Source organism: Antrostomus carolinensis, unplaced genomic scaffold (assembly GCF_000700745.2).
Source record: "Antrostomus carolinensis isolate BGI_N321 unplaced genomic scaffold, ASM70074v2 scaffold16170, whole genome shotgun sequence".
Classification (NCBI taxonomy): domain Eukaryota; kingdom Metazoa; phylum Chordata; class Aves; order Caprimulgiformes; family Caprimulgidae; genus Antrostomus; species Antrostomus carolinensis.
The window spans coordinates 1-16530 of record NW_010287853.1 but is presented as its reverse complement, the minus strand read 5'-3'; the positions used below and the strand labels follow the sequence as shown (position 1 = coordinate 16530).

At 34.8% G+C, this 16530-nt stretch overlaps 1 protein-coding gene across 1 annotated transcript in view; it reads right to left on the bottom strand.

The window, feature by feature from the left end:
- Positions 1 to 10433, bottom strand: part of LOC104522321 (ryanodine receptor 2) — a 50283-nt gene extending 39850 nt beyond the window's left edge. Inside the window, exons 1-4 of the mRNA XM_029084148.1 lie at positions 10313 to 10433; positions 9278 to 9357; positions 7916 to 7992; positions 6561 to 6634 (exon numbers count right to left, since the gene is read on the bottom strand). Of these exons, the coding sequence (XP_028939981.1) occupies positions 6561 to 6634; positions 7916 to 7992; positions 9278 to 9357; positions 10313 to 10433 (352 nt within the window). The remainder of the gene's footprint in view (positions 1 to 6560; positions 6635 to 7915; positions 7993 to 9277; positions 9358 to 10312) is intronic.
- Positions 10434 to 16530: the final 6097 nt, after the last annotated feature.

The window sequence follows — 16530 nt, the reverse complement described above, 5'->3', positions numbered from 1 at the left end:
AAAAAAAAAAAAAGCCATAAAAACTTCTACTTTTTAAGAATATACATCATTTGAACATGTGATCAAGTGCTATTTGCAGACAACAAAAGAAAAGGAGATAAAAATGTAAGCAGACTGCAAAAGAATTTGGAAGATTTTTTATAATGGGGAGATATTTTAGGCTTTTATCTCAACTTCAAAATCCCATGTCTACAAAGAGAGTATTTTTAGTGCATGAACAGAAGGAAACCAGAGTGAGTAAATGAATTAAAATTTAAAAGAAAAAAAAAGATTTTTTTCAAAAAAGTTATAGACAATAATAATTAAATTAACAATTACTGACATACTCTGGGTAACTCTAATTATAATATCTACATTTATAAATTATTATAATATTATAATTACATTATTACAGCTGAATTGTAAATAGTATTTAGTATGATTTGGAATATATATAAATAAGAGCATGAGCAGAAGTTTAAATCTATATAAAGTCACGAACAATTACAAGTTCAAGCTAATGGATTTATCAATCCACAACCCGTGAATTTTAAAGTAAGAAGCTTCAGTGTAATGGCAGGATTAGGAAGCAAAAGCATTTTGAAAACTAACATGAATATTTTAAAAGTACAGAATTTCACTCTTTTTTACTCTTTCCTGTTGCCATCAAGACATAATGCTTGGCAGTAAGAGCATTTATGACCAAAAATACTTGCCAACACACCTTCTTGTAAATAAGGAAAGATAAAATGCTCTTCCTCCTAATTCCAGACATATACTTATAGTAGCGGCAAACAATATGCAATTCTTTCTCCAAGAATGAGCCAAATACTATAAATTACATTCCATGACGTTTTTCTCCATCCCAGATATAAATACCAGTTACATAGTTTTCCAGTCACAGAAGATTGAAAACCCTTTCAGCTAATTAAACAATGAAAAATAAAAGACTGTTTCTGTCAGTGCTGATTAATGTATGCATACAATATATGCTCAAGAAGGCAAGAAGGTAAAATCAAGAGGTGCTGGTGCACTTAGAAGTATTTTATTCAACATTATATGGAGGTTCAGCCATGCAAGATACTTTTTTATGTTGCTGGCCAAAGGCCAGAGTATAGAATATCCTGCAGGATTAGTCATTTACTCTTTTTTTTTAATTTAACTGAACTCCTGTCATGCTTAAAGTTACACTTGTAGTCACATGCTTTTTTGATCTAGCTGACTATTTATATTTTGCAAAAATAAGCATTACAGAAAGCCAAATACTGGGCAGAGCCTGTACCTTCATACATGTAATGTGTGTAGCTTGACTGCTGAGGTGGCAATGACTTTAAAAAATAATTCACAAGGAAAATTGCTGATGTATTACGGCTGGAAAAATCAAGCCCATAAGGGGCCCAATCATGTATTTCTTGCGTATCAAGATATCACTGAAGTAGTTTGTATGAATAAGACTACAGAATAAGTTACAGTTAAATATTTTTGCACCTCTATTTTTACATATTTCAAAATGAAGTATAAAAATCCTATTTCAAACAGCTTGGCCACATTAAGATTTAAAATAGTCCTGATTTGTCAATTTCTATAGCTGATCAAAATCTGAGTAAAACCAATGCTGGTACTGACAGAAATTTTAATTTTCAGATGTTACTTACTGACTGCAAGAGGTGTCTCACTGGCAACTACAGAACTGAAGTGCAGATCCATTTCTTTCTATAAAATCTAAAAGAACAACCTTTGCTGCTGTGCACAAAAATTCATGCCAGTACACACAAAGATTTGCATAGATAATGTACTTAGAAACATACACACTGCATATAGTATTACTTAGGTTGTCACGAAACCATGTTCCTTAATTTCTGTTGATATGATGTATATTCTGGCATATATTTGCTTAGACTTTAAAATGCTGCCATTGCTCATGCTGTATGTAAATTATATGGCTACATACACGAGGGCTTCAAGCCTGTAATTTTTGCAAAACTGGTAGGTTGTGTTTGTGATATATAGGAACAGAGGTATCATGTGTAGGAAATGAAAATAAGATTAAATGAAAAATGAAATATATGAGGTTTTTTCCTTGAAAGTGCATGTGTACAAGTGTATTTTTTTTTTTTTAATCCTCAACAGAAAAGATCTGACTTCTATTACTACTTAAAAACATTGGTCTGATGCTACATATTACAGAAACATACAAATACTTCCAGTTTTCAAAAAGAAACAGGGCAACAGGGCTCCTTTTTGATGGCTGTTAAGCAAGAGCAAAGCTCTCCCATGATAAACCAAGTGAATTTATTCTCATCACAAGACACTGGCAATATTGGGTTGGATTGTGAGTCCTGCATTCCTTTGACTTCTCAATAATCTGAGTCAAATAAGAAAAGCACTTATTTTCCCACCAAGTGACATATAACAATTTATCTGAACTGAAGCTACTTAAGTTCCCTTTTAAATGCAAACACTGTTTCAAATATAGAGGTATAAAAGGTGCAAAACCCCCCTCCTATAGTGGATCACGCAGAATTTAAACATCCACTTGAAGTGTGACTAGGCTGGTGAAGGACAAAAGCATATTTATTGATTTCACATTATTAATGGCTGAAAATAGCCCTAATGTGTACCCTCATTATAGCTATTTATTATATGGCATATATACCACTCTCAGTCAGTTTAATAGTAAGTCCTTTAAGACCTACTGTCAGATTAAACTTCATTCTAAAATTATATTTTATCAAAATAAGCATTCTGAGAATTTATGTGAAACAAAATAATCCCATGCTATAAGATTACAATATTAAAAATAAAAAATAGAGCTTTCCTGACAAAAAGGGGGAAAAAGGTGACATATCTAAGTGTAAACTTAACATCTTTATTTTTTTATTTCGTATGATAAGTAAAACAGGTTTCTTCAAAAGAGAAAAACATTGCACTTTCAAGATTTTTGTGACCCACAGTGAAAGAGCATAGAGTATGAGTGTTAAATGAAAAATGAAAAACCATTGCAAGGTAAAAAGCATTTCTACATGTCTTTGGTTTTGAACCCCCCTTTTTGAAAAGGAAACAGAACAATCAAAACAAAATATATACAGAAGAAACAACATTGAGTACATCACAAAAACAAGTAAGAAACACATTTGCTAAAGAACCATCAATGTTGTTACCAGTGGGGGTTCCAGGGTTTGGAAAGGGAAGGTAGTACCAGTCAGAGGAATATCAGGAGAGGGAGCTTACAATGCGGACAGTACAAAGAAACAGTTGGAATAGAGCAATAAATCTCACATCCATGTTGACTCAGTACAGGGCTTTCTACCTATTGCCAAGGTTGACATGGGACCAGAAACAAGCACTGCCCTGGGGGAAATGTTGATTCTATTCCCATAAGTGTCAACAATAGTTTTTCTTTGACTTTGGGAAGAATAGTTTCAAGCTTACACGTTGTAAACTCAATGACAATTACTCATTAATATGCTTTTGCATCAGATTCAGATGACATTAGAACAGGCTATAGTGCACATTTTATATTCCATCATTCCCTTGGGAATCAATAAAATGACCTTTAATTGAGGAGTAATTAATTACTCATAGAGTATCTCCCTCTAAAAAAGGAATGGGAGAAAACATTTGCACATCTTTGGTATTTCCTTTGTAGTATTTACAGTTGGTTATTCATAGGATTGCAAACAGACATATGTTCTCAGGTATCCCATAAAATCTAGGATACTTCAAAACTGTTCACTACAGGAGTTTCCCCACAGACACACTGGCTGGGCTTTCATAATGCTGTCAGGTATTAATACCAGTACCTGTACAGCTCTTATGTAAACTACTTTTCAGCAAATTGAAAAAGGTGTGCTTTATAATATTAATAATTATTATTATTATTTTAAGGTAGCATAATATCAAGAATAATGTAACCCTGAAAAGGAAAAGTACAGTCTTTTTTTGGTTTGGCTTTGCTTTCTTCTGTTTTGTTGAGTTTTCAATAGCTGGATATTAATACATAAAAAAGGCATTGTTAGCAAATATTATCCCTTTGTGCCAAGAAATCTTTGACATAGTGTGATTACCATATCTTGACATTGCTGCTGCTCACTAACAAAGAAAACAAAACCACATGATCCTAGCTTTAAAATTTCCACTGAGAAAACAAATAAAAATCCAGATCACCCCTCTCCCCAACACTTGGCTAATGAAAATACATCTGCAGTGTTTAAGCTTATTGTTTCTGCTGAATGGAATACTCATTTTGTATTTTAAATTCTCGTTTCTCATGGCAACAGGAACATCTAATGGCAACTGCTCCTACAAAGCTCTTCCTTTACTTGAAGTAAGGAACCTTTGAGGTATAGGAACCTTAACACATCAAGTAGCTTTCAGAGCAAGGAAGAATCACCTACAAACATTATTGATTTCTCTAAATTAGTAATGCACCACCTCTTTCTTGTATCAACTCCTGACCACATTAGATAAACCTAGCCAGTGGCAAATCCTCTCCTTACTAACCACCCTCAAATCCTCACTGGATCCACCACTGATTTCCTGTGCTTGCACAAATAATGCAGCGATAAAGCCACATTCAATACACAACATAAATACTACAGAAGGACTATAGCACAAGGCTTTTTATGTGTATAGGCATACTTTTTTTTTTTTAACATTCATCCATTGCAAATAGTGGGCTCACTAAAATGAAAAGAAATAAAAAAGAACGGAAAAATAAGTTTAAAAAAGCTTGCTGCTCTTACATCTAGTGTGCCAGTTACTGTGCAAATCCTGAGAAAGGAAGGAAGAACAAAGTGGGGAGAGGTGACACAAAAATCAAGAATTTTGGAATACACAATTGTAATAATAGAAAAGAACCCACTAGTTTAATAGCCTCTTAGGAACAAAAAGTCTAATGGTGTTCAGGAGCTGTACAGTGCTGACACAAAGCTAAGAGCAGGAAAAATAAAGAATAGGCAGTTGGTTTTAATAATTACCACGCTCAAGAGTGATGACTGAGGAAGGGAAGACAGGACAATTAGTTCAAAGAAAAAGAAACAGAGAAAAAAGAAAAAAAAAAGTTGAGAAATTGTTTTTAGCAAATACAAAATATAGTTAGTATTGGTTTTGGCAAAATTAGTTCTATACTAAAAGAGAAAGATCAAATAAACAGAAAATAAATTTAAAAATCCCTCAAATGAGGAAGCACAAAAATACTCCAACATAGGTAGAGTCAATTATGCAGCATTTAAAGATCTATTTATATTTACATGCAAAATCAGTCATTTCTAGAAATAGAGGCAGCAGTCAAAAGAAAAATGAGCTGGTATCTTGACAGTTCATTTCAAAATCCAGCCTTACAAATAATAAATATAATAATTTAGTAGAAATGTGCCCAAAAGAGCAAAACATTATGCAGAATAACCTTCAGTAAAACATCAAAGTAACAGCCAAAACCTTATATGCCAGATAGCTGCGTCAGTGCTCAATCCACAATCTTGTGACCAAATTTTATCCACATGGGTTCACTTTATTTTTTTTTTACTCATATAAGTCTAGCAGTATTTGATCTATAATTTAAACTGTGGGAGCACTTTTGGAGAAGCAGCATTTATGATCAGTCTTGAAGTCATTCAGTCAAATGTAATAGTTTGTGATTTTGATTTGAGACAAGCAGTTGGAATATTCAAAAATATGCCATATAAAAGAGCTACAGGCACAATAGCCAGTGAGATATTCAGCTTTGCAGGTATGAATTATGAACCCCGAAATGCAATAATGATTATACAGTCAAGCTTTTTTACCATGTTTTTAAGACAAAAGAACATGGTAAAAGATTAGGTCACTGTTGGATTTAAACATAAAAATGTACCATAAAAAATACTGAAGATATGGGGAGAAAATGTGCTTTGGTAGCTCTATTAAGTCACATAAGAATGAACCTAATGTTTCCAGACAATCACAGTAAGGGAGTAGTAGAAGTTACTGTCAGACAGAAGAAAGAAATTGACAGTGAACTGACAACACAGAGGGTAGAAAGCCAAATTGGTTCAAAGTCAAAAGTAAAGTGAAAATTTTGTAATATTTCCCCAAAGACAAACAGAAAAGAATTATTTCAAAGAAAAAACTTCCCCAGCAAACTTTTTTCCAAACAGGAGATACAGTTCCCTCAACCTCTAATATTTAACTTACAGCTTAACTAAATTGTCTGTTTTTCACTCCAGCCAAGACAGTTTAAGAAATCAGGTGGGAACTCTTAATTTCATTTTATGCTGAAACTGCTTAGGGACTTCTGAAATGGTCCACATGCATAAACACTGCTGTTTGTAACTAGAATCTGTTTTCAGTTTTACATGTAATGCCTTCACTTCTGAATGATGAGTAAGAGTCCTCTGAGACCATTCTGAAACTCAACACATGGTAGTGATTTACTATTTACAACCATGGGCTTAGGTATATTAAATATAAACCATTCTTAGGACTCATATTTTAGCTTCAGCCTCTAGATATATATTTACAGGGTTCTTTCAAATTCGTCTTGCTTCTGCAAAATGTAAAAGAGAATAGTTCATAGATCATTTCTGTTAAATCGTTAGTACCTGATCCCTCTTCAGTTACCATGCCAAGGCCTTCTGCTTTGTTTTGGCGTTCAAATGCATTTAGGTCAAGAACACTGCAATAAGAAAAATCATATTTGTCCTGTGATTAATTAAATATATGTAAAATTTCATTTTGTGAAAGATAGAGAAGGATTAGTGATTTCATTTAAGTGCATAATCATACCAGTGTCAAGAAGATATATTTCAGTGGCTTAAGATATGTGTCTCTTGTACAAGACTGTGAAACTCATCTCTACAGAGTTAACATGCTTTTGTCCTGCAAATGGCAATAGAATTTAGCTCTTTATGATTGACCACAAAAAGGGAATGTGTTTATGATATACATACTCATTTTAGGGGTTACAAAGAAGCCATATTATTGACTACTTTTATATTATATCTAGTTCACCCCAAACAGCAAGATTTGTTAAGAAAATATGACATTATTAGTTCCACCCAGTGTTCCTCTTGCTCCACATTCTGAAAAACTGAAGCTGCCAAAGGGGAATATGCATTCATATCAACTTCTGCCTTTCATGGCTTAGCATGTCAGCTAGCCACAGATAACTTTTGTTCATAAGCAAGAATGTCTACGAAAGTCAGATGAATGTAGATGAACTATAGCAGTAGTTCCGCTGGCAAGACTCCTCCTTGATTTCAATATTAAACTTGGTCAAAAACAGCGTTAAAAAAAAAACAAACAAACGAAGGATATAACATGGTACCATGGTATAACATGGTACCTGGCATAATGGAATAGATTGATCCAGGAAGCCCCTTTTAGTCCTATGTTTTATGTTAATAAATGCATTATTTGTTGATATGGTTTATTATTGGGAATTATATATAAAACATTCAAAATATATATATTTATATATATAAAACCAATATAAACTGTCAAGAAGCATGAATGGATGAAAAAGTCACAGTACCTCCACAGTTTACTAAAACATAATATTTAATTCCTTTTTCTGCCTTCTAAAAAGTCCTATTAATATTTAAAACAAAGTTAGGTTTTCCCAAAATCTCTATGATTACTTAACTTTTATAATTAACCTGGTCTCTGCAGGATCACAGGATACCTCTAGAGTTGAGAATTTGCCCCTGAGGAATGCTCTAATTCTGGAGTTGTTTTCTGGCATAACTCAAGTAGGCATAGATGCCATAAACATTTGTGAAAAGAGTTCTTTTACCAAGGTGGATCCATACCATATGAAGATTTTCATACAATGAGCACCACCTTTCCTTTATGCCAAATCTAGCACATTACAGTCTCCAGATGCTCTTTACAAAAAGTAAAATAGAATAAAACCTAAATGCACAATAATAAATTTTTAAAGTAGATATTTTCTTACCTACAGGTCTGCATAAGACCAGCAAGGCTCTGAAAGAATCCCACATCCTTTTTATCCTTGAGGTAGTCAAGCATTTTCTGCAGTAAGCACAAATAATTTACACAGAGAATTAGTATTTATATTATGTGCTAATCTAGTTAACTTAATACTATATGGATTCTAGATTAGTAGTGATATTGGTATTTTGAAACATACTAATCAAAGTAAAGAACCCCAGAGGATGATGAAGATGACTTTTCAAAATCACTTCTGTATCTCTCCCCCCACCCATACCATTCTTCCCAAGGAAAACTGAAGAGTTGATCTTGGGATCTAAAGGAAAATCGGAAAGGTAAGCATAGAGGCAACTGAAAAAAGAGCAGTTCTAACTGTATTACTGATGCTTTTATAAGTATATAATTTAGACTAGTAGTATTAGTATTATTGTAACCGTACTAATAACTGTTTCCTCCATTCTAACTAGTTAAGACTTGATCATACCATTTTAAAAAATTTAGATTGTAGCATTACAAATTCAGATTAAATAACTATGTACAAATGCCATGATTTTCCTAAGTAATTTAATATCATGACATCACAAAGACCTGGCAATGGCTCAAGCAGATACTTTTTTGCACAATCTGTGGTCTTTCTGGTCAGTTCCTGGTAATGATAGCCTCTGAAAAGATCATTTTTGGCTGCGTTCAGCTGCTTCAGTGGTTGCTTAACTTAGGACCTCAACTGTCCCCATTTGTCTGTACTTTTCAAACTGTCCTACAGTAACATAATAATGGCAGGCATGAAGACTTCTGGACTCAGGAACCTTGAACTAGTACAGAACACCAAATGTACTCTGTATCATTCTCTTCAACAGTGCAGAATAACATTAGTTTATCAGACTTGTCCACTGCTCACCACATTATCTTACTATAGATTAGTAAATCAAGTTTGAGTTCTCTGCTTTTATCACCAAGACTCTCCATGGCATAAGCTTGCGTAAAGTGTGTGACTGAACTTGTATAACTTCTTTTTTTGGTAAAGACTGGGGTCAGTAATTTTACTCTGTCGGCTACAGGACAATGTCAATCTCCCAAGAAATCCTTCCCTCCCACAGAATTCCTCTAGAAATTAATGATTTCACATAAAATCTCCCCCTTCCAGCTGAAGTGCAAAACAAATTTATTTTAGCCTTGTATTCTGTAGATTAATTATATATATACAAATAAGAAATAAATACCTAGCAAATAAAGTACTTTTGTACGCTATATCCTCCTAGGAACAAGAGTAAGAGGATAATCAGCATCTGACAAATAGTCCCATTACATAATGCACTACTACAATAACAATGACTGTAACATAAATATCTGTAAATTAGTACATTACCTGTTGAACAGTAGAATTTCCTCCATTTAAGATGGCAATCCCTAGCTTTAGGGTAGCTGCAACCATTGGACCCATCTCACCTTAAAATTAGTTTAAAACAGACTTTTAGATAATACATAAAAATAAGAATGTTCTATTAACTTCTCCATACAATTACTTAAATGGTAATTTATCGGGAGAGGCCTTTTTGTCTCTCTTTTAAAACAGACCTATTTTTCATTCATGATCTCTAGTGTGACTTAGTATCTTCCTGAGTGCCTACAGATATAGTGCAATGCATACACAGCACAAATAAAAGAAGCAAGGTATAAGACAGCAAGAACTGAACTCAATGAATATAAATCATGTTTCATTTGCTAGAGCATCCAACAGTTGATTTAAAGCTGGTTGCACAATTTTAAGCTAGCTTTCAAGTTTAACAATGTGTCTCCTCTACATGCCAATCTAGATTTTTTTTTTGTTTGTTTGTTTTTTTCAGAAAATGACAGTGATGCAAAGCATTTAGTTACAGTAAATGAAATTTGTAAACAGGAATTTTTTTAAAAATCAGTACTATAGAAACAAATAACAGAACAGAAAATGAAAGCACCTAACTTTAGAGTTAGATGTGTCTAGGGGACAAAAGCATCATTCACACTTCTGAAATGTTTTATAAAATTACACCAATAAAGCAGATATTTGGGGAGTGGTGGAGGGGAAAAAAAGGAGCAAATGTTGCACCTACTTCAGAACTGTATACATCCCAGAATTTGAGGGGCTTTTTTTCACTGCATACTGCTAAAACTATGAACTTTTTCACACTTCCTCTCAATCACCACTAGAAAAATTAATAATAACAACAATTACAATAACCTCATAAGAATTACTCACTATGCTTTTTTGGATTAGCTGTCAATAATTTTTGAAATTTTGGGTGCATTTTGAAAGGAAACTTTAGTGTCAAACATCTGCAGATTTTGCCCAATAAGAATTACAATAATTTCAAAGATTATTAGAAATAAGGTTTAATGTGTAACCTACACAACAAAACATTACCTTTACTAGCACTGATTGTCTGCAGAACCATCTCAGCAGCACCTCGGTCATGTAGTCTGGCTTGTTGATATAGAAGTTTTTGCTTTTCCATTTCTTTTTCCTGAATAAAAATTCCAGTCATTGAAGATGAGGACTTCAGTTACTATCAGTTCTCCAAAGGTTTTTGGTTTTCTCTTAGTATATGGGCTCTATGGCAACATCATGGACCATTTTAATACATACAATGCTACTGAACAGATATTTTACATGTTCAAGTATTATTCTCCCCTCGGTATTTTTCTTTCATATGCTTTTAGCAGTTTATCTGAAAAAAGTCATGTCAATTGTAATCATTAAATTAGTTCAAAGCCCATGCTCATTATATATATACTGCATATATCAAACTTGCACTTTTGTGCTGTGTTTTTGTGCAACAGTTCATACTCTTAATATAAATCTTCTATAGCATGACAATAACTTCATACTGCTCAGTATGTAGCTCTTGAGTTGCAAGTTGTTGCTGAATACCAGAGTAACAGAAACATATCATTGTATTACAATATAGATTGCCCACCCTAAAAACAAAATATTTGACAGAATACACTGTGCTTTTATATTTTGCACTCTCTAGCGGAAACAAACAATACTGCATGGTGTTGCTTGAGCAATGGTGAAGTTTGTTCTTTATAATTTAAACTACTACTGAAAACATAAAGAAGAACAAAGAGCAAACATAAAGGCACAGTTAATTCCAGATGAGTTCGAACTTTCACCAAGTTAATTGAAGTTTGCTGGAGAATTGAGGATGACTAAGCAGTATAAGTTGAAAAATGGAAGTTGCATAGAGCCCTATGACAGTGAGTCCATCAGATGGTGTGGTAAAAAGCTTACTCAAAAAGAACATGACACAATCAGTTAGTATCATGTCCAAAAACACAACGCCCAAAACATGTATGATCTAAAAGCAGGAACAGCTGCAGCAGAAGTAGCCAAAGTGACAGCTTTGCTGCCATAAACTTTCCATCCAAGTCACGGAAAAAAAGACATTGGAAGATGGAAGAGGTTTAAAAAATGAAGGCTTGCTAAATAGAGGATATGAATAATAAATTAAAAAAATAAGAGGTAAAAAAGAGAAATATGGTCAAATGAATGAAAAAGAAACCTTTAACCGAAAAGCAAACCAACACAGACATTTATGCTGTTACCAGAGAGTTCTCGCCGAGGCTGACAAATTTGTTTCTTAAATCTTTGATAATACCGTGCTGCGGAAACAAAATTCATCAGGGTTTTGTTTTTTTTTTTTTCCACACTAGTAGTTCTCCTGTGGTTAAATTGTATCTTTTTTTTTTTCTTTAAATTATGTGACAGATCTAGATGGAGGCACAAAAAGGAAAAAAAAAAAAAAATGGCAGCTTTGCTTCATATTTAGCCATGCTAAAGTTTGAAAGTTTTGCCTTCATGTTTAAACCTCTTCCTGGGTGTTCAACAAAAACAAAACAGAAATATACACACATACACACACGCACACACGCAAACACACAACACACACATAAACCACCAGAAAATCATGACATCACAGGTTCAGTATAGCTACGACAGAATATTTTCATTTGCTTCAGATGCCACTGAAAATTGCTCAGTGTTTCTTTTTTTTTTTTTTTAAAAAAATCCTATTTCTACTTTTAGCTTTAGACCCAACAGTCTTTCACTCTTCCTCTATTGCAAGATTTTTTATTCACTTTTGTTCACAAGCCTAACATCAGCTATACTACTTTATACATTTTTTTTTAAAAAGTTTTTAGGAGTGCTTATAGAGAGGATGTATCTGCACTATCTACAGACTAAAAGAATGGGTATGCACACTTCTTGTAATGTCACTACGGCAAAACAGGAGAAATGGGCATTGCCAAACAGCTTAAAGTGAGAGGAGTGGCATTTTCCACGGAAATCAAACTGTCTAGGTAACTAGTAACAAAGCAGACCAAAAACCAAAAATAATCCACCAACAAAAAAGCACCACAAACATTTTTTCTAAAAGCAAACATTCCTTTGATGATAACCCCCAAAAGATCATGGTTCCTTCTTCAAAATGACAATGCTTTTTCACTGTTGCTTTCTCCATGCAGTGTTAATATACATATATATATATATATATTTACATATATATATGATGGCAGCACTGATATCAAGTGGGCTACCCATTGCATACAAAGTATACTAAATTAATAGAGCTGCTGGCTTATCAAGGTATCCCCATTTCTCTAAGATGTGCTTACTGCTAACACTTATCTATGCTACCAGCAGTTTTTTGCACTTTATTGTTCTTGTCAGTTGATGTCAAGCAAACTACCAAAATAATTAGCCAGTGGTTTGACCTTTCTGTCAGTCACAAAACCATCACAACAGCAAAAATACTTCATACTAAATGAAACATTTAAATTAATTCACCAGATTTTTTTTTTTTAAGACAACAAACAAACCAAACAAAAACCTACTCAAAGAAAGCCAAGTCTATTTTATCTTGGGTGTTTTCCATTTACATAGGAAAAAGCTGACCACGTAGAAGCATACGTACATGTATTGCCACATTATAGACTTTCTCCAGCAACCTACCAAACCAAGGAAACCTTTTCATCTTATTCTTTGAAAGCAGAGACCCAAACATTTTCTACTTAATTCTAGTTAAAAAAAAAAAAAAAAAAAAAAAATCATTACAAGCAACTGTATGCCAAAAAACGCACATTGGGCAAAACCCCAAGTTTTAGCTTGAATTCGTAGGCATCAAACTTGCAAAAACTAAATAGCAGCTTTAACTGACAAGCTCACCACTGAAATTCTTTATTTTCTCACAATCCACACAAAGAATGATTCTTGGAGCTAAGCCATATGGAAAGGTTTGTTTGCTGATACCACTAAGCTTGCAGGCATATGATCCTACTTCTACATTTTTTAATGTGAAATTATGAAATAGTTAAAGAGTAAATGGAGTAAACAAGAAAATGGAAAGAGAAGAAATTACTTTCAACTTAACTGTTCTAAGATGAAAGTTTCTCCTTTGAATTGTCTTCATATTTTATACTATTCAAGACCTCTGCTTACTTTAGAGAATAAATCCTATTAGATAGGTCTTACACTGGTAAATATCTGCTAATTTCAGTACCAGGCATACATGAGTACAAGCTATGTGTTAAAACATCAAGCACTCGAGTAGAATCTTTATGTATATTAAGCCTTTAAGCTCAATAAATGCTGTTTTATGCTCTAAAAAAAGTTGAATTTTTCCTAAATTGTTCATTATGGACTTTATCTGTTCTAAAAGAGTATACATAAAATGAAAAAAAAATGCATTATAATTCCTGAAGAGCAAATATGTAGGATTTTAAGAGTGCTAGAGGAATTTATTTTATCAGATATGCTTTCCATATTACTTAAAGAAATATTTCAATCCCTGCAATTTCACAGTCTTATTTCTGTTTCTGCTAAAAGTCTCAACCTCAAAAGATTTTTTTTTTCTAGTTGAAAAGCAATTTTTAACTAGCTGATATGATGTCAATTAATATACCTCACCGAGCTGAATTATCTTTTCTATATTGAAACCTGTCATTATCCAGGTTATCATACAACAAAATGAATTATTTAAAGTACAGATGGTAAAATATAAGAATAAGGCAAACAGGTGTGCTGGTTTTGGCTGGAATAGAGTTAATTTTTTTCATAGTAGCTAGTATGGGATTGTGTCTTGATTTGTACTGAAAACAGTGTTGATAACACAGGAATGTTTTTATTATTGCTGAGCAGTGTTTATAAAGAGTCAAGGCCTTTTCTGCTTCTCACACTGCCCCACCAGAGAGGAGACTGGGGGTGCACAAGATGCTGGGAGGGGACACAGCTGGGACATCTGACCCCAACTGACCAGAGGGATGTTCCACACCATATGATGTCACACATGCTCAGCATACAAAGCTAGAGGAAGAAGGAAGGAGGGGATGTTCGGAGTTATGATGTTTGTCTCCCAAGTAACCGTTACATGGGATGGAGTCCTGCTTTCCTGGAGATGGCTCAACATATGCCTGCTATGGGAATCAGTGAATGAATTCCTTGTTTTGCTTTGCTTGCACGTACGGCTTTTACTTTATCTATTAAACCTTCTTTATCATAACCCACGAGTTTTCTCAGTTTTATCCTTTCAATACTCTCCCCCATCACACTGGGGGTGGAGTGATCAAACAGCTGTGTGCCACTTAGTCGGCGGCTGGGGTTAAATCACAACAGGAAACTTGGAGACTAATAAACTGCTAGCATGTAAAATAATTAAAATACAATTAATCTCAAAATTGAATTTAATAATAAATGGACATTCAAGCCATTTCTCCGCCACTTACTGTGCTTTCTTTTCCTGTGCACTCTTCCTTAGTTTAGGAATACTTACCTGTCTCAATGCGAGGCATCTATAAGCCTTCTATCATTTGATATTACTTCAATGATATAAGTAAATACTTCTGATAAATAGGTTCATAAATTAACTACCAAATTCTTAGATATATGCAGTCAGTGTCAGTCTGTTAGTAATTTTTAAATTTCCTCAAAACTACAGCTATTTATTTTGAATGTAATAATTATTTACAAGACTTTAGAACACTGGTAGACTTTCTGTAGTAGTGGATTTATTAGATATTATTAAGCAAACATATGCTTTTATCTACTCTATCTTAACTCGATGACATCATAAAATTTGATGATACTTCCTGCATTCATCTTTATCACTTTGGTGCTAAACAAATAATAACAATAAAAATAAAATGTAGCTAGGAAAAACATGTATGCAATAAAAGCTGTTTCCATTTGATAGGCTGCAAACAACACTCAAGTATTTTGTAATATGGTGAGATGAGAGGAAAGTAACATTGATCTAAAAAGTATCTGGGAAGAAATGAGAATTGAAGAGGAACAAACCATCTTCTTAATGAATTTGCCCTCCAGGGAAGCCTACATGGTTGAATAAACTGAAGTTGCTGGGGGAGGGGAACCTCAATCCACCCCACTCCTGCAGTTTGGTGCCACTGCCAGCAACAGATGCCCAGAGGATGCCCAGAGCCGGGAGAAGGATCACGGGTCGGCAGGAGAACACCAGAGGAGTGGCACAATGGAATTCCAGCCACTCCAGTCAGTAGGTCAGCTTCATCGGTGGCCCAACTTAAATGTCTCTACACAAATCCACACATCATGCAGCATAAACAAGAGGGGTTAGAGACGTGCACATACCTGGAAGGCTATGACCTGACTGGCATCACAGAGACATGGTGGGATGGCTCCCAGGACTGCACTGTTGGAATGGAAGGATATAGGCTCTTTAGGAAAGATAAGCAGGGGAGACGAGGAGAGACTGTCACCCTCTATGTCAGTGACCAACTAGAGTGCATGGAGCTCTGCCTGGGGATAGAAGAGGAGCTGACCGAAAGCTTATGGGTCAGGATCAGAGGGAGTACAGGGACAGGTGACATTACAGTGGGGGTCTGATACAGGCCACCAGAGCAGGAAGACCAAGCAGATGAGGTCTGCTATAGACAGACAGGAGCTGCCTCATTTTCACAAGCCCTGGTCCTCATGGGGGACTTCAACCACCATGGTATCTGTTGGAAGGACAACACAGCAAGGTTTAAGCAATCAAGGAATGCCTTGGTGATAACTTCCTTCTCCAAGTGACAAAGGAGCAGATGAGGAGAGGTGCTATGCTGGAACTTGTTCTCACCAACAAGAAGGGGCTGGAGGGGAATGGGAAGCTCCAAGGGCAGTCTTGGATGCAGTGACCATGAAATGGAGGAGTTCATATTCCTTAGGGCAGTGAGGAGGGTGTGCAGCATGCTCAATACCCTGGACTTCAGGAGAACAGACTTTGACCTCTTCAGGGACCTGCTTGGTAGATTTCCACGAGTTAAAGCCCTAGAGGGAAGAACGACCCAAGAAAGCTGGATAATATTCAAGGATCACCTCCTCCATGCCCAGGAGCGATATATCCCAACAAAGAAGTCAGGCAAAAACATGGATGAACAAGGAGCTCCTGGACAAACTCAAAGACAAAAAGGAAGCTTATGGAGGGTGGAAGCAAAGGCAGGGAGCCTGGGAGGAATACAGGGAAATTGTCTGAGCAGACAGGAATCAGGTTAGAAAAGCTAAAGCTGTGGCAGAATTAAATCTGGCCAGGGTCATTAAGACCAACAAGAAAAACTTTTATAGGTATG